Source organism: Strix aluco, chromosome 4 (genome assembly GCF_031877795.1).
Source record: "Strix aluco isolate bStrAlu1 chromosome 4, bStrAlu1.hap1, whole genome shotgun sequence".
NCBI classification, from domain to species: domain Eukaryota; kingdom Metazoa; phylum Chordata; class Aves; order Strigiformes; family Strigidae; genus Strix; species Strix aluco.
The window spans coordinates 79,570,808-79,595,596 of record NC_133934.1 but is presented as its reverse complement, the minus strand read 5'-3'; the positions used below and the strand labels follow the sequence as shown (position 1 = coordinate 79,595,596).

At 39.5% G+C, this 24,789-nt stretch overlaps 1 protein-coding gene across 2 annotated transcripts; it reads right to left on the bottom strand.

Annotated features, from left to right (window-relative positions):
* Positions 1-127: 127 nt before the first annotated feature.
* Positions 128-24,518, bottom strand: SMARCA5 (SNF2 related chromatin remodeling ATPase 5). 2 transcript variants are annotated; one of them, XM_074823736.1, is made up of 24 exons: positions 24,158-24,518; positions 21,620-21,694; positions 19,027-19,193; positions 18,177-18,277; positions 17,416-17,516; positions 15,283-15,462; positions 13,670-13,825; positions 13,452-13,583; positions 12,535-12,603; positions 12,071-12,180; positions 11,580-11,806; positions 9,746-9,867; positions 9,505-9,657; positions 8,173-8,309; positions 7,325-7,469; positions 6,975-7,094; positions 6,639-6,749; positions 5,976-6,089; positions 5,669-5,791; positions 4,250-4,382; positions 3,140-3,258; positions 1,985-2,197; positions 1,455-1,565; positions 128-427 (listed from the first exon to the last, which is right to left on the bottom strand). In XM_074823736.1, exons 1-24 carry the CDS (start codon positions 24,296-24,298, stop codon positions 362-364), a joined length of 3,126 nt encoding a protein of 1,041 aa, XP_074679837.1. In that variant the 5' UTR covers positions 24,299-24,518; the 3' UTR covers positions 128-361. The 2 variants fall into 2 exon arrangements, with proteins under 2 accessions (XP_074679837.1, XP_074679838.1); XM_074823737.1 differs by lacking the exon at positions 24,158-24,518 and adding an exon at positions 21,849-23,894.
* Between the last annotated feature and the right edge of the window lie 271 nt (positions 24,519-24,789).

The window sequence follows — 24,789 nt, the reverse complement described above, 5'->3', positions numbered from 1 at the left end:
ACGTAGTTCTATTGATCATAATGGAAAAAGTGTTCACAACACCCTAAGACAAAAAAAACATTGGGGGATGACTAAACAAATAGGTATCCGAGTGAAAACATTAAGGAAAAAAAAGTCATGAGAAGCCTTATTAATAAATGAAGCCTATTTATTACTTCAAGTGTTAATGGTAAAAAAAATTCAGCACAGCTGTTGCATTTAAAAAAGTGAAACTACATTAAGTACTATGTTTCTAGTTCAGTAAACAGATGAACCCGATGTCCTTTAATGACATATAGTTGAGCATTATACAGTACATCTTATGAAGACCCGTAAATTAAAGAACTACTTTTTAAATTTAGTGATTAGAAAAATTCTGCATTCACAGCTTTAGCTTCTTTTTTCTTCCACGACCATCAGGGGTGCCATCCATTTTGCGCTTCTGTGCCTGTAAGGTAAGTTTTTTAGTAAGTTACTGTGATACAAAAAGACTGTAAGCAAGCAATGCATTTCAAGTCAAAGCAGATGGAGACGATTTACACCCTGGCAGCTTTAAAATGTGATAAATTGCAATTGTTGCAATATGGCAAATACGCACATGCTCCTCAGGATAGCTGTTGGTTTGTATTCTTCCAGTTTTGGAAGAGTACGATTTCATAGAGGTAAAAAGTATATAGAAACAAATAAGGATGTTATAAAGCTTCCTGTTTATGAAATGGTATTTCTAAATACCTGTTTAAATATTCTGTGAACTGTTCTAAGAGACTTATTAATCCACCACTCTTTACTGGTTTCTGCACATCTGCAAATTAAGCTGTGTGTCTAAGTTTTTGATACAACCACTCAAACAACAAATGTAGGCAACAAAATGGGTAAAGTTGGTATTGCCTTTACAAAACAGGCCTGTGTATTTAGCAATCCTTTGAATTTAGTCAGCAAAGAAAGCAGTCAAGCATCTGTGCTGTTTTCCCAACTCTAGAAGCCCGTTTCATGAGCAACCCCCCGTACGAGGGAAGTGGTGGCAAACAGCAGAGCCTACACGGGAACGCTTGTCCACAAGCTGTAGCATTCTCAGAGTGGAATGAACGGTCTGCATCGCCTACGTATCCCTCAGTCGTAAACTTATCATTTCTTTAGGGATAAAAATTAATCAAAAGGCCAAATAAATCTCTGGTTCATTTTACCAGGGTAAACCTATGCTGGATCCCAACTCAGTGATCCAAAATGTAACAAGTTGATCTGCTCCAAAGCATGTGTGAGCTACAGTTTAGAACCTCAACTTATTTTCCTTTATTTGACATCCACAACCATACTAGCTCGATGACAGCATGAACTTTAAGCAGCTCTTAACATTGCCCTAGAAGGGTTTTTTTTGTTGTTTTTAAATAACTTTAGCTACCACTTTTCCTAGACAATGAGAAAAGCACCCTGTCTTCAAATGAGCTTTACCACAGAAATGCCTTTTTAAATCTTACCGAAGATGGTTTTGGTCCACGTTTCTTCTTTTCTGCCTTTTCCTTTTCTTCCAGTTCCATGTTTTCTCTTTCAATCAGGGTGATTAACGTATTGCATCTCCTTTGCAGCTCCTAAATTGCACAACATAGTCACTCACTACATTAGGCAGTGACTTAATGTAAAAATCCTATTATAGTATTAGAAATGCCTGTAGGTAGTGCCTTGGCAGAGCAAAAAAGGAATATTTTTTGATAGCTACTGTCTGGCAGGAATGGATTTGATCGCAGATGTTTGCTTTTTAAAACATGTTTGTATTTAACTCAAATTCATGTTGATTTTTGAAAAATGGTACCTTGGAATTTTGAATTTCTCCTCCCATTAAGACCTGTTAGTTTACTGCATTTGCCATCCAGTAGAGTTTTTGGAAAGTCTATACAAATTTACTATATTGTGCACATGCACATACCTCAGTATTTCAGAAGCTATTTGATTAGCCTGGTGTATGACTGTGTCGTTATGAACAAAAAGCAAACCAGATTAATAGACATACCATTGCAGTTCTGGACTTGAGAAACCAGTCAAATCTGAATTGCGGAGAGTTTCGGATACACTGTCGTAATTCATCGTAGACATTTTCTTTATCAAATCCTAGCTTGTGAAGCATACAGATTAGAAAGCGGTCCTCCTCTTCAGTGTAATTCTTCCCTTTATTAGTACCATATGATATTCTCAGCTGGTGGAAAGGGGCTTTATATCTGCCAATCTAAACAAAACAAATAAGATCATATAAAACTAAGAAATAGTTCAGAATTAGCATGGAACTGTTTTATAGGAAAGAAATACATGAATACATGACAAGAAGATAGGCAGATGAACAATTCCAAGTTAGAAAACTAGATCTTTTATGATCTCTGGTGCTAAGTCATCACATGTAAGGAACTGTGGGTTCTAGATGCATCTCAACTGGTAAATTCTGGTTTAGACAACACACAGCTTTGTGATCTTTTGATTTACGGCAGACTGCAGACCTGTCACTACATTTGAAAACAGTCAAGATCTGCCAGGCTTCAAATGGCAGCGATCCTTTTAACATACAAATCCTCAGGAGGGGTCAAAATCAGAGTAAAAAGGGTACACAAGACTGTACACACAGTTCAGCTGCATTCTGGTTAATTTGAGTCAGACCCTGTTCTTCCCCTGACTTCCCTAGAAGAGATAACTAACTAGTCAAACCTGAAGTGTGTGTGTGGAGGGGGGAAGTTCTGATACACTGTCTTAATCTACTACAAACCTGTTCATTACCAAACCCTGGTTGGTGAAACAGATCAGAACAAAAACCTCCTCTGCTCAGTAAGTCATCCCTTTTTAAGTGCTCTAAACATAAATATAGGATTTTCAGTTACATGGGTCCAAAAGAAATTCTGCTTCTTCAAAAAGCATGTAGTTACTGGGAGTTTGTTATATGGCACTATCAACTGTTTGTCCTATGATAAAGATGATTGTTACAAACAGGAGGTTGGGCCATACCTGAAGTTATCACAGCTATTAGCCAGGACAGCACTTCTATAGAATGGAAAAGCTATAGGAAGCAACTGCTGAGGAACATGCAAAAAGAGGCAAGTACAATGCCCAACAGGTTGTCACAGTGGCTAGACACAGAGTCCTCCATCTCAAATAAAGGAAGCAAGAAACACAGCAAAGATACCTTTGTATCAAGTGCTTTTTTTATGCTGATTCGTCTCTGAATTCTGGCTTCTCCTCTTTCTATCTGAGCCATGATCTTCTCTATGTCTTGGAGTTCATTGCATCTTTCCCAGAACACGGCTAAGAACAGAACAATTGGTTAGTTTCTTATCATGCATCTTAAAAGTTAGGGTTTTTCACCTTAAAAAAAAGCATGTTAGCTGTTACTTCCTTTCACCAGAACTTACTGCTGTATGAGAATAGGCATGCCTTTACCTGGTAAGGAACCTTCACTTCCTGATATCATGTGTTGCAGTATTACAAACACTATTTTGAAGGCGGTAGATATAGGAGTCTTCAGTTTAAACAAGGTGCGATACAAGCCAGAATGGCTAACAAAAACCGATCTCCTCAAAGAAAAAACCTTCTTCAAATGTAAACTGATATAACAGCAATACATTGTTACAGAGGGAAGTGAGAGGGCAACCAAGTGGCTGAAGACAAGAGCAAGTGTCTAAAAGACAGGTGTTTAAATAAAAGCATTTTTAAAATAATTTTTCACATCTGTAAGTTACTATATACATTTAGAAATTTAGCCCTGGGCCCTTGCAGCTGCCTTACAGTAGAAAACACTTCTGAGACATCAGAGGTGAGTAGCCAAGTGGACTTAAGTTATAAAAACCAATGGCCATTATACATGCAGTCACATAATGTTTACTGTATCCCACTCTTGATGAGGGTGAGGTAGTAAAGGTGTAAAGATTCAAGAAAACTACTGGTTGGCAAATATAAGGAAAAGTGAAATCTCTCCAGCTAAGCATTGTTTCTCAGCTTTTTCTTTTGCAAAAATTAACAAGAATTGAAGACTATGCAGTTAAGAGTAGATTTATGATATTTAAAGTGGGTCAGTAACAGTTTACATGCACAGCTTTAATAATTATGCAGGGACTAAACATGGTAAAATCTAGATCAGTAGATCCCAAATCCGTCAGTACCGAATTCTACCCTGAAAGTCTCCAAGAGCTGTGTAAGAAATTCTCAGAAGATGTGACCATGTTCATAGGCAGTCCAAACTAGGAAAGCAGCATTAGATATGGAACTCACAGAGTTGACTAATCAAAAAGTAAGTTACCTGAATACTCAATGACTTCCTCGGGGGTTTTTCCTTCTACTTCTCTTGCTATATTTTCAATGTCATCACGGCCCCACTTCTCATTAGCCTTGATGAACTGGTTAAAATCTCTCTTATTCCAGTTAGTGAATCCCTTTATAACAATCAAAAGGAAACATTGCACAGGAGTTCAGTATTTGTCCTGTTCTATGTTTGTTTCAATAGATTTATTTTTTTTAAACGGCCAGTAACACTTCCATCATTCCAACAGTATTAAACCTCTGCTTCCTCTGCACTTTAAGGTTAGTAGAAAAACTGTTTTTATACTGCAGTCACTGTAGTCTCTGCATCTAAATACTGCGTAACGATTAGCACTGGTTCTCTACCTACCTACTAGTTTAGGACAAAAGTTTTCAGTTCATAAATTAACCCCTCCTCCCAACATTCTCTGAAAGAGAACACGGGATCACTTTTTAAGAAGAAAAATCCCTCAAGTGAAGCAATAGGCTCTACAATGGTTTGGTTTTGTTGACAAGACCCACCAAGTGCCTCACAGATGCCATCAGCCTTTTTCCCTGCTCACCTTCACTCAGGACTAAAGCCATCTTGTGATGATGCTCAGTAGAGACAGAAACAGTAACACTGAAATTATCAGCTGCCAAAATAGCCTAATTTCATATTAGCAATAACTTTTACAAAAACATTCTGCCAGCCATGTTATGATTTAGCCGCAGCTTACTTGATTGTACTGTTACACTGTTTTTAATAGTGAACTGTTCCAGTGCATTACTACTCAAACAAGAGATCTTGTCCTCTAATTCCACCCCCTGCAAGATACAACGTGAAGATGTAATACCCAAATAAGGCATAACAGCCATTAACCTGTTTTAAATAACTTAAATGTAAATGTATGTGCTACCCAATTATATACCTATTCAGCTTACATCCTCTTAAAGGGAGGGACACTATCCACTACCAGTCACATTTAGGCAAACTGACCCTTCACCCTGCAGGACTCACTTACACATGGCAGTGATACTTTGGCAGAAAATATGCTTTAAGTAGCATATTCAGCTCTGCAGCTGGTCTGTGAGGTCACACAGCTGAGGAAAGATGTCACAGCCTACAGTCACTGCAAACTTGGGAAGCCAGACTCTTGACACTGGGCTAGTTCTTGCTCTTTAGGCTTAAAATACACAGAACATAGATCAGATTCACCAGAATCTGAGTGCAGTAACTAATCATCTGGTGCATCTTCTTCAAAGGTATCCAGGCCCACAAAAAACCAAAAGCTAAACCTCTTCTCAGTATGAACCAAAATTTGCAGCTGTGTTAACTGTGGCATGAGTGAATCAAAGACCAAGAAATGTTCCTATAACACTGTAAAACAAAAGCAAGCTTCAGCTGATTTCAGATTCCTCGCTTGAGAGCCAACTATACCTGGGTTAGAAGCTTCTCTTTTTCTTCTAGTTCTTCATCATTAAGAGGTTCAGCCTCATCAATCTTAAGCTGCTCCTCCTTTTGAGCCTGGGCCGCATTTGGAAGATCAGGATTACGAGGTACCTGAAAGGATTGCATTTTGTAAAATTTGTTTTTTTCCACAGGTAATTGCCTCTCTTCTCTTTAACAGAACTAATAATTTGTTCAGCTCAACATGATTTTACTTAAATTAGTGTGAAAGGCAGCACAAGTACATATTCTCCTACTGTTGCAGTAAACTGTAGCAAGGTGTGAATTCTTCAATTACCTTGTATCCAATTGTTTTCCTGTAGTAAAGAATCTCTTTTTCCAGTAGTTCAAACAGGCGTGGAGGAAAGAACTGGAAGTCCTGTACATTTGGCTGTTTTGGAGGCCGTGGTGCCTGAAATACATACAAAGTTTGTATTTGACTCCAGAATGTGTTTGCTTGTAATAACTGACTTCAGTTTATGAGGGGGAAAAAAAAAAGAGGCTTTATTGTTACAAAAGTGCACTGTCTTAACTAAAAAACAAACAAAAAGCCACACCATGCAAGAGACAACTACAACCATGAAGAATTCTAAAAGTAAAAGACCTGTGAGAAAAGGGGAGAGGGTCTTCTGGAAGGAGGAAGAGGCTGGGGAACGAGTCACACATGCATCCCCTTGAACAAAGTTCAGGTATTCTGAGCAGCAATAAGGAAATCTTCCACAAGTAAGGAAAATTCACAGCTGCTTAAATAAAAATAAAATAAGAAACGCCTTGGTCTTGCCCTCCTAACATCTTACAAGTTTCATTCCGCTCTTTTTTTCTCACAGAAGCCTGTCTCAAGTCCTTTGGAGTTTTCTAAATTTAAATTGCCTCCCAATTTATAAAAGTGAATAGAGCAGTTTTTATGAATAAAGACTAATTTTTCACTTTCAGCTTTTTATCATGCAATTGGGCAACTCACCTTGGGTGCTTTTGGCTCACTGACTCGAAGAGCCTCTCTGAAGTAAGCATCCACAGCATAATTGGCTTTTCTTTCCCGTTTAGGTGGTTCAATCCACTCTGTAAACGCCATCTATTAAAACAAATGCCACCACCCCAAAAAATATTATCCTTGAAAAATATTCAGACTACCTACAAGTTTATATAAAACTTAGCTCTACATCTACTTCATTAAATAAGTAATAAAACTTATAAACTATTTTCATAGATTATACTATATTTTAACCAACACTTCTTAAATAAATATGGTTCAACCACACCACTCCGGTCTTTCCTCCAAAAGAAATTTAAATGTAACCTTCTGTTTTTCTCTGTAGTCTTCCCCTTCAAAATTATACACGCTGGACTCTGTATCCATTGTGAAATTCCTGAGCGAGCTTTCACCCATCTTTGAAAGTTTTTCATTCATTTCCGCAGTCTTGGAAGGGGGAGAGAGAAAAGAACAGGAGCCATTTTGAAAGGTACTTAATTATAAACCATCTCATTTACAACAGCAGAAAAAACAAACATGTTTGACAATAAAAACCCTCAATAGCAAAGCTACTATTCTCTCCATCTCATAATCAAGTTATCATCTAGGGATATGCTATCTTGCCATCAAGTTTAAGTTCACAAGTGGGCTTCTATATTTTTTAAACTTCATCTCACCTTCTTTGCACCTCTTTCCAAAATGTGATCAATATCTTCATCTGTAATTTCACTTTCCTTTGAGGCAAACACATGTGTCGCTCCGTGTCTAATCATTTGCAGCATTTCATCCTTCCCAAGTTTATTCAGGTTTTGATCCACGAGTCTTCCTGAAGATAAAAGCATTGGAGGATAGCAACTAACCAAAGAGTTTACATTATGGAAGGAGCAATACATGATTTTCCTCCCCCTTACATTTCCACATTAAAGGTATAGCCTTTTTTCTCAGTAAAGGAAATTCCAAATGAAGAAAAAAACAAAGGAGAAAAAAAAAATAGTGAGCAAAATCTAGCCAGGGATCACATATATTTGCTTTATTACACATGAATTGTGTTCAAACAAACATCATTTTGGATGTGAGGTCTTCCACACTGGCTTTGTTATGGTGCATGTTTTCACAAGTTCCAGACTAAACCTTATTGAATCATTTTTTCAGAAATAAAGTTACTGATTCCAGTCAAGCCAACCAAGAAGGTTACATTGTCATCATTTCTCCCCATCTACTAAAAAAAGGCATTAATTTCTCCATTCAAAGGATAGTGCTTTAAAAAAAAAAAAAAATCTGACTGTATCCACTTGCCTGTAATGTAACACTAGGGAGCTAATCAAAAAGTTAGCGAGGAAAAGCCTACCCCTACAGTAAAATAGATTTTCAAGTGGATCAGGCCTTTGCACTCCATCTTTGGAGTTCAGCTGAGGCAAAAGCAGCACTCCCATTGATTCTTACTAGCTGCTTTCACCATAGTTCACAAGTTGTGAAAAAAAGAAGAGAATCACATCATATATATAAACAAATTGCTGTCATATACTCGCCTTGCTGAATGACTATGGAATCTAGCCGGAGTTTCATTTCTGCACGTTCCACTATTCTTTCTTCCACTGTATTGTCTGTGATAAACCTGAACACTCGAACAGTCTTTGTCTGGCCAATTCTGTGTGCTCGATCCTAGGCAAAAAAAAAAGTAACATAAAGTAGGTACCAAAATTTCAGTACTTGGTTTTCAGCATGACTACATGATTAGTCTTCAAATTCTCATTAGTTTCAACATACTAATTTACAAAACACAATAGCATAGGTTAGTTAAATCTTTATAAACATCCAGTTAAATATGACTTCCCACGATAGCACATTCTTATCTGCACTGCAAGTTTTGTGGCGTTTTTTTCAATAAAATCAACAATGACTACATCTCTAGATGTCACACCTAAAAATAGTGTGTGGGTTTTTTTGTTAAATCACACAGGGGAGAAGACTGGATGGCTCCTGACCTTATGTAACCTTCTGTAAAATCAAAGTATTTAAGAAATTATCTCTGTACTGACCAAAAGCTCCCTTTTTCAAAATCGTCCAGTTGTGCCATGAATATTTCAAGAAAAATACAATGCACCACCTCACCTGACTGGCAAATCATTAACCACTGTGAGAATTAGTATTCTGAACATACACCTTTAGTGGTAGCTGGAACTATCTCACTTTAGCTTCCAGACACCAGTTCCATCATTCTTTTGAACTAATTTTTGCTAGAATACTTGAGAATCTATAGCTTAACTGAAATAATTAAAAAGAAATATCCAAGATTTGTCACTGAAAGGCCTTATTTGTCAAAAAACACTTCTAGTTTTTAAATAGTTTTACTTTCTTATGTGATCAGTAGTGTTCTCGGTATGTCCAGAGGTTAGAGATGCATGCAAATCTACTTCAAAAAAAAGAAAAGATGGTTGCTAAAATGAGCTTGTTTACCACCATAAAAGCAGTTTTTGAAAAGTTTAATTCAGCTTTTCTTTCTCGCTTTTTTTCTGTCTTTCAAGACAGAAGTAAAGCTTTATAGTTTTGGAATTAACATGCCACATCATCGTTTTTTTTAAAAAAACAAAGTAGGCTATTTTTGTTAAATGTTACTAAGAGTACTGTAGCATATACCCAGCATTTCCCACTGCATAAAACATTGTATAGCACAAAAGTGACTGAGGGTTCCACACACAGCGGAAGCTGCACTGGAACTGAAAATTAGTCTTACAAATACTACTCCTGTGCTAAAACAGGAAAAATACCAATTTATTTTGGAAATACTACATCACGCCATACATTTCTAGGAAAGTTCCATGAGAAAGAAGAACATAATTTCCATCTGAATTCTTACCATAGCTTGAAGATCTACTTGTGGATTCCAGTCTGAATCATAGAGAATTACAACATCAGCAGTAGCCAAATTGATTCCAAGACCTCCTGCCCGTGTACTCAACATAAAAACGAATTTTGAGCTACCAGGTTCGTTATACGCATTAATAGATGCCTAAATAAATAAAAGGAACATATCAGTTGAACCAAATGTTTTACGAGTACTATTTTTACTTAAATAAAATACTCGAAATTTTAAATACCTGTCTCTCATCATGTGGTGTTTGTCCATCCAGTCTACAATATTCATAATTTCGCCACATACAGTAATCTTCCAAGATATCAAGGACTCTGGTCATCTGGCTGAAGATTAAGACTCTTGAACCTGTTTTGGTAAAAAGCTTTCTTATGTTTGTTTTCACCAAAGCTTAAGATTTATCAAACTCTGCAACTTTGCATTACCAGAAAGGGAAGGAGGGCAGTTCCACATACTAAGAAGGAAAGTAGTTAAGAATTTCACAACCCAATATATAACGCAGGGCTGCAGCCACTGCTATCATAGCGGCTGTGTGGGGCTTAGCCACCTACTGGGATTAAACCAAAACAGTCCTTTTTGGTGCCCAACGTGGGTCTTGAAGGGTTCCAGATAACAATAGAAGTGACTGGAGTATGCTAGACTGAATTCACAGCTGTTAGAGCTGTTTAGTTACTAACTGGCAGGCTCCTGAGCTTGCTTGTCCTGCTGCATATTAGAGTCTAGTTAGTGGCTGCCTTTTAAATTCTGTTTTCTGTTGTACTGCTTATCAAAATGTTCCCAGACACAGCAGAGTAAGATGATAACACAAATATAAACACATCAAGGAGTGTAAAGAATGAAGTTTTTAAGTATTTGTTTTGGATTTAGATATCTAGAAATGAAGTAAGTTCTTCTTAAAGAATGGTCAGTTTACTTACCTGCCAAGAACCTCCAAAAAAATGTGTGTATGGATATACACACACAACCATTTCCAACCGACTTGAGAGATTTAAGTAAAACACAGATTATTACAAACCTTCCACTTCCCTCTATATTCTCTTAATATGATTTTTTCATCCTTCGGACTCAAGGTCTAATAATGAACTCTCTTTTGTTTAAGTCGATCACTTGATTTAAGACCAGGCCGATTTAATTGCCACATCTCAACAAGAAGCCTCTTAGCAGAAAGAAACCAAGATCAAAAAAAGCACAGTAACCACTGAATTCTTCTTTTTCAGTCTTACAATGACATGTACCGCCACAGCTGCTTGAATGATACCTGGACACAAAGTACAGGGTACTTCTATATTACCTAAGGCTGAGGTTTGGACTTGGTTTTATTATTCTGCAGCGTCTCCTAGTCACAAACTTTCCTCCACTCCTTTAGCCAAGTTACTTCATTAAGTCATTAAATAATGACTTAAAAATTTATTTCAGAGTAAAAAATTCTGTGGCAACTGAGTTTTACAGTAATGTATTCCAGAGCTTTGTCCGTACCATCAAATAACTTTAAAATGACTGAGTGTTCCCCCATGTTTGTGTGCCTTAAAGAATTCACTGAAAAAAACTCAGGTGCTGCTCAAAAACATACCCAGCAAGAAAGACCAACATTTCACAAAAGATTTGACTTTAACCCTACATGAAGACTTTGAATCTGAAATGGTACTTCATGGCAAATCAAAGGAGTGGCTGAAATACCACATGATTATGTTTCAAACAGCTAATAATGCTAAGAAAGAAAACCTAAGGCCCAGACCAACTGATGTTTCTGTGGTCCCAATTCAGTTGGGACAAAAATAAAAATAAAATAAAATAAAATAAAATAAAAAAAAACAAAAAACAAAAACCAAAACACTTCACCATCATAAAAAGCCATAATGGACTATTGATCCAATTCTTTATGAAGGCACTTCACAAATTGGTTTTGTATCAGCTATTTATGGTATCATGCTAGAAACCAACAACAATCCCGGCTAAAGTGTGCTGGCTTTTGCTCAGGATACACGGAAACATTAACAAGCACTGGCTCATTTTTATCATCGAACCAAACAACTCTCAAACAACAACAATGAGATGCATACCTTGTTCTTTCAACTTAGGTAGCAATTTGTCCAATACTACCATTTTGCCACTGTTGGTGACCAAATGCATATCTGTTGTGTAAGGTGGACCAGGTTCTGCTCCATCAAACAGATATGGATGATTGCAACATTTTCGCAGCTGCATGAGAATATTCAACAGTCTCATTTTGTCCAGCTTCCCAGCGGAATTCAGTATATCTATATCCTTCATTAAGATTCGCGTATACCTATCATCAAAGAAAGAAAAAACTTTTGTAACTCTAAAACAAAGTTGGCCTTTCTTTAAATGATAAGTATAATCAAAAGCTCCCCCTCATTTCATCAGGTAGCTCTCCCCGATACGCATGGTTTTGTCATCACAAAAGCATCACAAGGAAATATGTATGAGTTGGGAGTACACCAGAAGGAATTAAGTTCCACACAATAATCAAGTCACAAGCAGCACATTCCCTCTGAGCGTTAACTACAGCACAGTCAAGCATGCGAATTACCATTCTCGTTGCATTTTACTGAGACCCACATAAATTTTAACTTCCTTCTTTGGAGGCAAGCTTTTCTCTACATCAGCCTTAATGCGACGTAGAAGGAATGGTCGTAGCACCTGAAAGAGATTGAATCGTAAAACGTACTTTGGAAACTGAAACACTGAACGGGTCAACAGACAAAAGCAGTGCCAATATTCTCTATCTTGAATGTTCAAACCCCGGACCTATTACCAGATCATCTGAAAAAGCAGTCTATATGGACAGGTTATTTATTATACATGGGTATATATGGGTGCTTTCTTTGGAAGACTCAAAGATTGGGCCAAAATCATCTTTCAGATGAGGAGGTAAGTCTACCATAGTTTAGGAATAAGCTATCTAACCCTAATATTCTGTCACAAGCAGCATTAGAAGAATTATTTAGAACTTAACTTAGGTAAATGTAACACACAAAAAGCAGAAAGACTTACCATATGGAGACGTTCCACCAACTTTTGATCCCCAAGACAGTTGTTTGTATCAAACCATGAATCAAAGTCCTGTATCAACAAAATCATTGGTATGTAAGAGGTTTCCTTTCAAGGTGCAATGTCATTACAATGGTGAATAAATACAACTCGAGTGATTCTCTTAGGCAGGCGATAAGTAAAAGAACAAATTACCCTCTTCAGTCTATTTTTATGGAAAGCTCTATTACAGACCATCTTCCAAAAAAACCCCAACAGAACAAAAAACCCACAAACCTCCACACCATTGGGGGGGGAAAAAAAAAAAAAAAAAAAAATTACTCAATATGTGAGTCCTTTTCTGTTGAAAAAGATTCACTCATATCACTCCACTGGACAAATTCCATCTGGAAGAAGCATACTACTGCAGCATTTGATGAAAAATTAAAAGGAAAAAGTAAAGTTTTGGTGTAATGCACCACAAGGCTTCCCTTTCTACAGATGTTACGCTCCCAATTCATCAACACAATTAAGCACATCCTTCACTTTGTGAAGTCTATTGCTCATTATATCGTATCTCCCAACTCACAGGAAAGAAGTCTTAAGATAAACAATAAGGTAACTTATAGTTAAATATAAGAACAGAATTAGTTGGTTTAGCCATTCAATGTTTAAACCTATTTTGAAATGCAGTGGGGATCATCTTCACATCGTGATTTTAAATACCTCTTACATCTGCTAAGCTCACAACAGCCCTTAAAAATGGCCAAGCTGAGAAAAATAGTCTACCCTACTATACTTCACAATTCTGGAAACATTTCTAACTGTCAATCTACCGTTATCAGTAACTGATACTCCTAACTATACATATTCAGGTCTATTTTCAAGTCTGGAAAACCAGCAAAGTTAATTTAATTTGATTAGCAGGAATGAAGACTTACTTCAGAGGAGTTGAAGACATCTGGCAAAAGGAAATTAAGAAGTGCCCAGAGTTCATGTAAGTTGTTCTGAAGTGGAGTTCCAGTTAATAGCAGCCGATTTGTAGTCTTGAATTCCCTCACAATTTCTGATAACTGAAGGACATTGAGACACGAGCAAATATAAAATTACTAGTCCCCACACCCCCACAAATCTCTCTCTCAGTGAAAGTATAAATTACCTTTGATTTTTCATTTTTAATCCTGTGGGCTTCATCTATAACTAGGTATCTCCAGTTAAACTTTTTGAATACCGATTTCTCTTTGATCAGCATTTCGTATGATGTTACACAGACATCCCACTCTCCAGGCAGCAACACATCTCTAACAAATGCAGCCTAGACAACAAGGTGACAGTTACTGAGGCTTTGTCAAATCTAAAACAAAAGGAACACACTAGCACTGTTAAAATTTTAAAACAATGTTGCTACTAAATTTGAAAGAAAAGATAAAATTAATTAGAGAGGCATTATAACACACAACCATTGTAAAGCTTGACAATTTTGTCAGTACTGAAGATGCTAAAACCCTTGGGGGCAGAGCAGAGAAAGGATTTCAGCTCTAACTTCTGACTTTGGAAACTGCAGATGACTACCTACACGTGTGAGGTTTTCAAAAGCTGAACTAGAAGATCAGAACTCAAAATTAATTTTCTGTAGGTACGATTTGGGTTCTTTTTTGTTTTAAGTTTTAAAATGGTAGGTTTTGATTATAAAAAATAAATCCAAGCACACTTTGTTTGGCTAACTGAACGATTTCTAGAATGCTGACATCCAAGGTTAAAAGCAGACATGGTAATCTGTCAGAATTCGAAATGCAGAACTTAACTCATAAGCAGGAAATATACTGAAGAAATAATAAGAACTTTTGGATTCCAGAAAGATGCACTAAAAAAAATCACAAGATATCAGACCTGGACCAATGACCTCCAGAACTATTTAAAGTTTCATCAATATTTTGTAAATTTCTAACCCAACAGACTCTGAAAATAGAGCTAGATGTCCTTAGAATAAAAAAAAAAACGAAAGTCTGCTGACAAAAGCAGAAGTTTAATGGCACTCTTCCTTCCATAAATAAATGGGTAACTCCAGTTGACAAATCTACAGATGTATCATCATATTCCATGTTTTTTAAGTTTTCTTTGCCGTGCTAAAAAAAAAGTAGCAAAGAACAGACACTGAAGTTACAAGAAGGGAATGCTTGAAATAGTAAGGCCATAACAGACTGAACAATATTTTCTTTTACAATTGACAAAATTCACACCAAATAAGATCCATTTGAATACCACTTTTACCAACCAACCGACCTTGCCCCCTCCATCATTAAGCTGACAACTATTTTCAGAAAACAGCTCTTTAGTGACAGACCCCATAATCCTCTTAAGAGCTGCTGTTACAGTCAATACAACGTACTGTACTATGTCTAGTAGAAAATAAATTACTTTTTTACAGATTTAGATATTCATACAAATGACAGCACTTTACACGAAACGCTTCATTTTCCTATGTTAAGGTTTAGCAGGTTTTGTTGGTGTACAGAGTGTATTGCCTTCACAAAAGGAGAGGGAAAATCTTTGGACAAGAAATTATGAGTGTAAAGTGATGAAGCGATATCTGGGCAACATATGTGTGAATTCTAAACTGGTTATATTTTAAGTAGGTAGCACTCATAGGTCTTACTGTCTGACCACTACAGATCCAAGTAATATCCTTCCCTGTGAATGAAAGGTACAGGTGAAGTACAGCAAGATCACGTGGTGGATTTACACAGGAAAAACAACCATATCAAAACTTACTCGCTGGTCTTTGTCACCTATCAAACAAACTGCTCGAAGTGTAGGTACCCATCTCTTGAATTCATTCATCCAGTTATGTAGAGTGGACTTAGGAACTAACACCATGTGAGGACCAGGAATATTTCTGTAGTGTTTCATATACCCAAGGAGAGAAATTGTTTGCAGTGTCTTTCCAAGGCCCTGTAAGAGACATTAACGGGTCAGAAGAAAAAAATCTCTCAGGAAACACCTTTAAAAGAAACCCAAGAGTGAGCTCTGAGTACAACAAGGAAGACACATCAGACTGAACAAGTGAGGAGATATATTAAAAACAGTGCTACTCACAAGCGTCATCAAAATCTTGGTTAGGAAAACCTTTTATGGCTTCCCCCATTTAATTTACCAAAAAAAAACCCCAAAACAAAACAACAACTAAAAGTAACATTCTCAAACCTTGGATTACAAAGTTAGAATTTTGCCTCACCCTTCAAATAAAACACATTCTTAGAAGTGCAAGAAAACATTATTTCATAAAATTTTGTTCTGTAGACTAGGGTGTATTCATATTATTTATTTAGAGGTCAATGAACTTTACAAGCTGGACATATGCATTCTCTTAAACTTGAAATAAAGTGAATAAATTAAGAACCCTGTAAGGAGGCTTTTATAGGCTACGACATGATGTCAGTTCTTGCAAGAAGAAAGCCCAATATAAATGTAAACAGCTGCATATGTCAAAGAAGAAAACAAATACTAAGCTTCTTTAGAAGTACTTTAAGGGCTCTGTTCTTTATTCAACAGAAATATTTAAAACCTCCTATCTTCAGCATATAATTTTAATTAAAACAAAACTGAGGAAGACATGCAAAAACCAGATCACTCATATCATTTAAGTAATTCAAAAAGATTATGACACAAACACATGGGATTTAAAAAACCCAAAAACCATCAGTGCACATTATTTTTACTTCTAAAGTTCAAGTTTTTGTCTTCAAAATAACCACATTCCACCTAGTGTAAGATGTGGAAAACTGTTTACAAGCTGTGTGAAAGGCATTAATAAGTTCAAAAGGATTAATATTTAAGAACGAATCAAAAAACGTTTAATGGTAAATATTTAAACTCCTCAACGCAAGATGCATTTTGGAAGATGACAAATCCAGTGACAAAGTTTTTGTTAAAACAAGCCTGCTCCACTTAAAACTGCACTCAGGAAAAAAAATTCCTCCAATCATAAGCACTTATGTCAAAGAAAATATTTGAAATTTAACTTGTTACTGAACAGTAATTTAAATTCATTTGTTTCTAAGTTATCTTGAAGAGGTTTTATTACACAGAAAATAAATTACCAGAAGATATGAGAAATGCAATATACTGAAATAAAAGTAGATTTTTGGTTTTCCTTATCTGCTCCTTATGAAAAACAGATACGACTAAAATCACTGAGAGGACAAAAACATATCAGCCTGATGAACCAATACAATTTCTTCTGCATTCATCCCTTCTCTTTCAGGGAAGAAGAATAAAATCAGAAGCAAAAGCTACTACAGCCAGTGCTGACTGAAATATCCATGGTCATGGTGTGAAAGAAATTTTAACACAGCTCTCTGGCTACATCTATCTTTGCATCATTTTTCGCAGAAGATTTCCCACTGGAGTAGCCCTTGCTGTGAGATCAGTCCATATAGGACACTCGTATCCTGCTATCTGCATTTTACCCTAACAACAACAGAGTGTTCCCACATTTGTTGCTCTTCTCATACACGACACTCTCTTCACAAGGGCAGCTTGAGAATACTGTAACATGTATTTTTTGCAGAAATAACTGCAGAATAGCTGCAATTTATAGAGGAAAAAAAAATAGAGGACACGTCATTCTATGGGACAACTCCCCTCCAACAAATTTTATCTTTTCTAAAGGTTGACAGATTCCCTTTTGATATGACTATTTCTTAAACTGCTGGCACAGTTTATTTATACTAAGATACCTGTGACACTTTTAACATTAGTGACTTAAAATACACTAGAAGATTTGGAAAATTATACATTGCATTTTGTGTTATTAAAACCCCCATATATACAGCTGAACTAAAATTGTATTGTATTGTATCGCATTTGTTCACAAGTCCCCAGAAACATGGGCTAGGTGCATACCATTTCATCAGCCAGGATACCATTGATGCCATTTTCATACAAAGAGATAAGCCAGTTCAGTCCTCGGACCTGATAATCACGCAGCTTTCCCCACTTAACATCTACAAGACATGAAAGAATACAGACTAAAAGATCTGTAAAAACTTAACACAGAATTTCACCATCCCTTGCCTGCTAGCTGACGTTGATTATCTAAGCTACAGAACAAAACCAAGTAGCAAATTTCATGCAGTAAATTCCAAGGACAATGCAGATTGGAGACAGTGACATGTTAATTTTGTTTCTGCAAGCCGCTCTAACAGCTTTATTTTCTGCAAGAACCCAAAATACACAGAAATTCTAACTCTATCACCACCCCCCAAATCAGAACACAGTCGAACGTTAAAACAACAGAATACTGAATTCTGTTAAATGAACTGGAAGCCATTAGGTACTTCAAATTGTATCAGAAGATAGGTTACATATATAAAAATTGTAAGATGGCAGAGTTAAAAACAGCTAGCTCTTTCCTAGTAACTAAAGTATAGCAACTGGATTGCTAAAGGGCAAGGCTCACTGGACCATCTTTCTAGCCTGACTGAAAATAAACAGTCCCTCGCCAATACGTTTTGTCCCATTAGACCGGTGCTGGGGTTTTTTCCTCCTTCTCCCGTCCCCCAGAATTGATTCATTGTCCTTAGGAAGGATAAAAATAAACTTCATTTTGAACAACATTTTGAAGGACAAGAACAGGGGCAAAAAAAGAAGACGACGAAACGCACATGATGGGGATTCTTCAAATCGAGTGCAGACATTAGTTGTCTTGGAGCTTTCTGTTAACAGCTCCTCGTCTTCTTCCTGCTCTGTTCTACGATGGCGGTAGCTGAAAAAGTGCAAGAAAGAAGTAAGTTTCTGGCTAAACTGAAAAGATGTGAAACTGTTCCAAAATTAAATATGACATCGTTGCAGTACAGAATGCAAACACCCAAAGAAGCTTCCAGCAAGATTCTTCAAAACAACTCATTTGTAGCTGATCAACTGAAATGCTGCTTTTTAACTCTTTAGAGCCACTATCGTTTTAATAAAATAAGACGAGCACATTTTTAGCAGGCTCAAATATTAGAGCAAAGTGACGGGAAAGGGATAAATTGTGTGCGTCAGTGCTGGCCTTTAACTACAGGACAGGGAATGACACTGTATTTAAGAGCTCGGGAACATCTGCCAAATGCTAGATATACTGTAGCCATATGAGCTGCGATGAAGGCAATCCAAATTTCTACACTTCTGATTTTCAAGCTGCCTCTAAGATGCAGTATCAGCATACTGATGTTCTCCGTGAACTCTTACAACTTACAGCCACAAATGCTCTACACTTCTGCCCCCGCTTCTCTTCATGCTGGAATACATTTAATCATGATAGTGCTTTACCACCAACACAAAATTCTTGTAACTCCTAGAATTCTTAAACAACCCTCAACTTACAGGTGGGCAGTTGAAAAAAAAACCCCACAATTATACAGCATAAAACACACACCAAAAATAGGACAAAAGACTAGCAAGTTTAACTTACGCTTCTAAAGTACAATAAAATCCATAATTACAGTACAAGCTGGCCTACATGTCATCACTCACTCGCCAACTGACAGTAAATTCTGTTTCTCATCCTTCTTTATTCGTGGACGTCCAGGCTTCATTTTCAAAGGGGAAGTCGGAGTTTTCTGAGCAGCAGGCTGAATGAAATGAGCAAACAGCTCAGTCTGCTTCAACAGATACTCAAATCTGTTTGCTCTGTCTGTTTGCTGTTGACAAGAAAAATTAAGTGGAACAAGTGTGAGACATCACAGTATGTATTCATTCAAAAGAAAAAGCTAACAAATGCTTTTTAAACAATACAGATTCACATTTCTGTATATAAATAGCCACAACAACAAAGAAGAAATGATTAACATCAACAATATAACTGTTGCTGACAGATTCAATATTCTTTTTCGGGGTCAAGGCTAGCCTCTGCTCCACAGTAAGATCAAAGTTGCAAGACAGATCTGCGCTAAGACTGAAATCTGGCTTTGGCACAAAGATTGCATGAGTGTCACTAGACAAGGCCAGAGTCCCCTTAACAACGCTTTCCTATCTAAAATGATGGTCCCACTCTCAGAAATTTAACCCCACCCAGCACACACAACATCGTTCAATGAACTCGTTCATCTCATCAACCTGGCAACAAATATTTTCTACCACATTAGTTTCTTGCCTGCTCAGTGAGATACACCACCTCACTGCGGTGTCAGATAAGCAAAAGAGCTGGCATGAAAGGGGGTGGAGTGGGCAGAAGAGCCCATAGTAGAAGCCAGAACGCCTATTTCAGCAGCAGAGACCTCTTAGATATGCTCAGTCTAACTTGTCAGACTGCCCCCTTTGATATAGGCTGCTGTTTCTGCTGTGCAAAAAAGATCACAGGAGACAATATTAGTATCTAAAAGGTTCAGTTCCTTTGAGACAGGTTCCATTTGGATTCAACACACCTTCCCAAGGCCACATCAAGGCTTTAGAACAGACAATCAAGACAAAAACCAGTTCTGAGCTTACAGCAACCACTCTGTCATTCTGCCAACTGCCACAACATAACCTGGTATTTAGCAACTTGCACAGTTAGAGGAAGTTAGTTTTCTTAGTAAAAAGGAACATACGTTCCTTTGAGAGACAAACAAACATTTACGTTCCTTTGAGAGACAAACAAACATTTGCATCTTGTAGACAGGACACAGAGAAGAACTGGTTGTACTCTGCAACCTTGAGCTATCATTCTACCAACAGAGGAACCTTCCCCGTTTTCTTCAGTGCATCTTCCAACTACTGCGACAATAAAACACAATTCTCCCTGTAATCATGCCTGTCTAGAGACTAGAAGAGACAACTCCAACTTTCTTCAGTTTGCCAGGAAGTAGCACAAAGAAATTAGCTGGGTTATTTTCAGCGGCAAGAAGAAACAACACAGGAAGCAGCAAATTATAAGAAACAGTTTCACTTTCCTATGAAGAAATTCCACATGCAGTCAGAGACACTGGAATTACAAACAGGAAGAAAGGAAAACAGGGAGAAACAGAGAAAGAAAATGCAATGACATGGCAAGGAGTGAACGACTCCATCTCTTACATTCAGGATATTATAAAAACTAAAAATAAGGAAAACAGTAAGTTTTCTCCTAGCTAACCCATGAAGCACAGAATCACCTGTCTTCAAAAGCTCGAGGACTCTAACTAGAGCTTCACAAAGAACAAATTAAATTTCAGAAAAAGCTAACAAACTCATTTTCAGTCTAGACAAAGTGAAAGTGTTGAAAAGTTGGCCAAGGCTTACAGTCAGCACTTGTCCTAAACAGCAAACCTTTCCTCAGCCTCCTGTGAATTTTGAAAGCTAACTTTTATTTACTTTGACTCATAAACTGTACTGTTTGAAAGAATTTGCCTATTTTGAAGTCCTCCTACTAAAGCATATTTCAACTGAAAAACGCAGTTCCTGCTCAAAGCCTTATGCCAAACCCTTCTTTTTGCTGCTCACCCCCACAAATCGGAATTAATATACTTTTCCTACAAAGGACTGCTACTCCTGCAGTTCAAAGTAAGTTTGGAATTATTTTCCCATATTCAACAGTGATATAAAAAACGTCCTAGACTTCAGCTGATTCCATACATTGAGAAAGTAAGGTAGCAGTCCTTCATTCATGGACGCTTTCCTAGATAATCCTTCCATTTCTGACTGAGAAAGTGAATACTCAAATCTTCATAATCCCCCTTGCTTACAGGAAGGACAACTCTATAGATAACTTCAAAAGCATCTTGACAACTTTTCATTACATTTTTTTCCCCTAAGACATTTGAATATTTCCCATTATACCATTCTTGTAAAACTAGAGCACCTCAAAACTGCTAGGGCTATACTTCCTAGAAACAGCAAAACACATTTAACAGTTATTCCCACAAATGACTACAGTGGAAATAGAGAAAGAGTAGAGGACCAGTGAGCAAAATGCTAAAAAGGAGAAGGGAGGGTCTGAGGGGTTTTTTTCTGGATATTTTTTGGTTTCAAGTTACTTAAACATTTTTGAATAACTAGACAAAGTTTTATAAACCTAGTTAAGAGATTTCAAACAAGCAGAAAACTAAACTCTATTTGAAGCAGTTGCCTAAGTACTGGATAGCTGTACACAGTCCCAAATACTACATACCATTTTCTCTTCGTACGTAGGATCTGCTTCCTGGATTTCTTTTTGTTTTCCTGGTGATGTATCATCAAAAGATTCCTGAGATGAAAAAGAATTAGAAAAAAAATATTTTCTGAACACGGGAAGATACCCATGAAAAGGAAAATAAGCTTGTTTCAAATTATTATCTATCCACATCAGATGGCACAGCCATCTTTTGCTGCTTTGATATAGTCAGCTTTCTATTACTTACCGTAAAATTACCTGGAGATGGATCAAAGATCCCTGCCACAGGGTGGGGGACAGAGCTAGATTTCTGTAATCCGATTTAGCTCCATCACTAAAGCATCACATCAATGTGAATGAGACAGACAGCTGTGGTCCAGGAGCTCAGCATGCCGCTTCTGGGGTGCTGAGCCCAAACCCTCCTAAAGCTGGCTCTGGAGACTGCTGTGAAAGAACTAGCTTAGGTCTCAAAGCAAGAGTAGTTTCAAGTTTTTTTCCTTTTTCCAGATTACCCCAATCCTTCATCACTCTGTATCAAGGGAACGAGTCTAAGTAAGAACCTGGACTGCAAGCAGAGTAGGAATTTAGACAAACTGCATTTTCCCCCTATTTAGTTTACTAAATCAAATAATTGTACCATTACTAACAGAAAAATGAGTTGGTTGGGAGGGGGCAGTCCTCCCTCAACCCCCCTTCCTGCCAAATCCTTGACATACTGCCTTCAATTATTCTTTCAGAGCAGGGCTTTTTTATCCTTGTCTCTCCTGTTACTAGGTTAACTCTTTCCCCATCACGTCCCACGTGTAATTTTGTCTTCTGTTCTTAAAACAAAAAACAACGGGATGATCCTTCCCTAGTGAACCACGCTAAGGCAGTTATTACAAAATAATTCTTGAAAGGGTGAGAAAAGGAAACAAACGAGATGCCTTCAAACTCATTATTAACTGTCTGTTTAATTGAGCCAAGTAAGAACTGAGCTAAATTCAATCTTTACTGGCCAGTGTAGAACAAAGGAACAGGAAAGTAAGAAACAACATGAAACAAAGGCAGGCAAAACACGGGATGTTTGTGGGTGGGCATTTCCTCATAAAACGGGCAGGTAAGGCATGTGGAAACAGAAGAACCCTAGTAGAAACGTTTTGTTCACCAGTCAAAATAGAAAGAGCTAAGCATAACAAGTTATGGCTAAAGATCTTTTAAACTCATACCCAAATCTTCTTACTCATTTCCCACTGGACTCGGCCAACACCCACCTACCAGAGAGCATAAGCACTGGACTGTTTGAATTTCTGTACAAAATTCACGTTTCCCCTCAAATGCCTAATGCGCCAAGCACAGAAGCGCAGCAGCACGCCACCCGATCTCGTCACGTGCAACAAAGATGACAAAACCTTGCAATTTAGCTGGAGAGCAAGAAAAGCAGTCTCTCAGGTGATCAGGACTTCCAAGCAGCTATTTCTACCGCAACTTCCCTTTATGCAAGGTAACCCCTTCCCCACGGGAAAAGGAACTAACTCAGCCTGCACGGAGAGCACCTCAAGAGCACGCGTTTCACAGCCTCCATGCGCTTCACCCAGCCCGGAATTGCCCTATTTTTGCAGGTTCGAGCAGGACTTATTACCCACAGTGCTTTGGCTACTTGCTCATCCCAGAAATATGGTATTTGCAAATTTATTTAGATCAAGTAGGCTGGACTATACAGCGTGACTCAAGAGCACAAAACACCCAGCGCTGAAAGCAGGACCAACCAGTTTCCTCGGATCGTTAAAGAAACAATGCTGCGATAAAATTAGCATCTCCAGGCAATCGCTCAAACCCCTTGAAATTTCGGGAATAAGCACCTGTTGCCAAAAAAAACTCCCTTCAAATGAAAAAAGTTTTGAACCACTTCGGCAGACAGAAAACGTTAGTTTTTTAGAAGATGGACTTGCTGGCGGCTGCGGCTGGGATGAGGAGGCTTTTTAGGGAGGGAGGAGAGGAGGAAAAGGCCACTTTCAAAAAGCGGGTAACGAACCTAGAAAAACCTCTGTGCTTAACCAGCGTGTGTGCGGAGGGGTGGGAGGATGAAGCCCCCACCCCCAAAGCGGGCGGATGCGAGAGGAGCACCCCCCCCCCGCTTCAAAGAAGATACTCACACACGAAGGGACCTGGCGGCGAGGCCTCCCCTCCCCTGGTCCCCACGGCAACAGCCGGCGGAGGAACACGACGCCCGCGGCCCGTCTGCGGCGCCCGTTAGGGGGAACGGGGGTCGGAGCCCCCCACACCCCCTCCCTAACCGCCGCCGGGCCGTGTCCCGGCCCCACGGCCCTCCCTCCTTCCCGCCCGGGCCCGGGAGCTCCCCGGAGGCGCCGTCGCGCTCGGCACGGCCCCGCGCCCGCCCCTCCATTGTCTCCCGCGGCCCGGGGACGCCCCGCCGGCGCCGTCCCTCATGGCGGGCACCTGCCGCCGCGCAGCCGGGCGCGCCCCCGCCGCTGCGCCCCCGAGCCCTCGGGAGAGGGGGGGGGGGGGTGCGCGTGTGTTTGGGGGGGGTGTCCCCACCGGGGGAAAGCGCCTGACCTCCATCTCGGTGTCGACTCTGGACGGGCCGGCGGCGGAGGGAGCCGTCCCCGCGGCCTCGCCGCTGTTGGCGCCCGGCGGTGGCGGCGGCGCGGGCAGCTCGTCCGGTTGTGGCGGCGGCGCCTGCTGCCCGGCGGACATGATCCTCGCCGCAAGACGATGCTCCGCCGGGACCCGGGCTTCCGCGCCCGCTCGCCCAGCTGCGCGTCCGACGGAAGAGAGGGCGGCCGCCGGGCCGCTGGGGCTGGGGGGAAGCGGGGCTCTGAGCCCGGTGCGCGGCCGCCGGCGGAGGCCCGTCGCTGCTGTCGCCGCTGCCGCCCCGGCTTTCCGGGCGGGCGCCCACCAACCAGGAACCGAGCCGGCTCCCCGCTCTCGCGAGAGCCCCGCGGCCGGCGCGGCGGGAGCGCGTGCGCTGCGCCAACCGCCGCCTCGCCTCTGCGTGGAGGGAGCCCTGGCAACGCCCCCCGACGCCGGGAGGGGGCTGAGTGACGTCACTTCCCCCCGCGCGCCCGCCCGACGGTGGAGGTGAGGGGCCGCCCAAGCGCGGGAAGGGAGCGCGGAGCCCCGCCCAGCGCTGAGGGAGGGTGGCGGGAGAACCGGGGGGGGGCATGGCGGGGGCCGGGCTGCGGCCC

What these genes read in the sequence shown, in the direction of transcription:
- SMARCA5 (XM_074823736.1), bottom strand. Translation starts at nt 24,298, where the DNA reads ATGTCCGCCGGGCAGCAGGCGCCGCCGCCACAACCGGACGAGCTGCCC. An exon ending in TTAAAAATGAAAAATCAAAG is followed by an intron (nt 13,584 to 13,669) that starts GTAATTTATACT and finishes AATGTCCTTCAG; the next exon opens with TTATCAGAAATTGTGAGGGA. An exon ending in ATAGTCATTCAGCAAGGCGA is followed by an intron (nt 7,470 to 8,172) that starts GTATATGACAGC and finishes ATCTTCAGGAAG; the next exon opens with ACTCGTGGATCAAAACCTGA.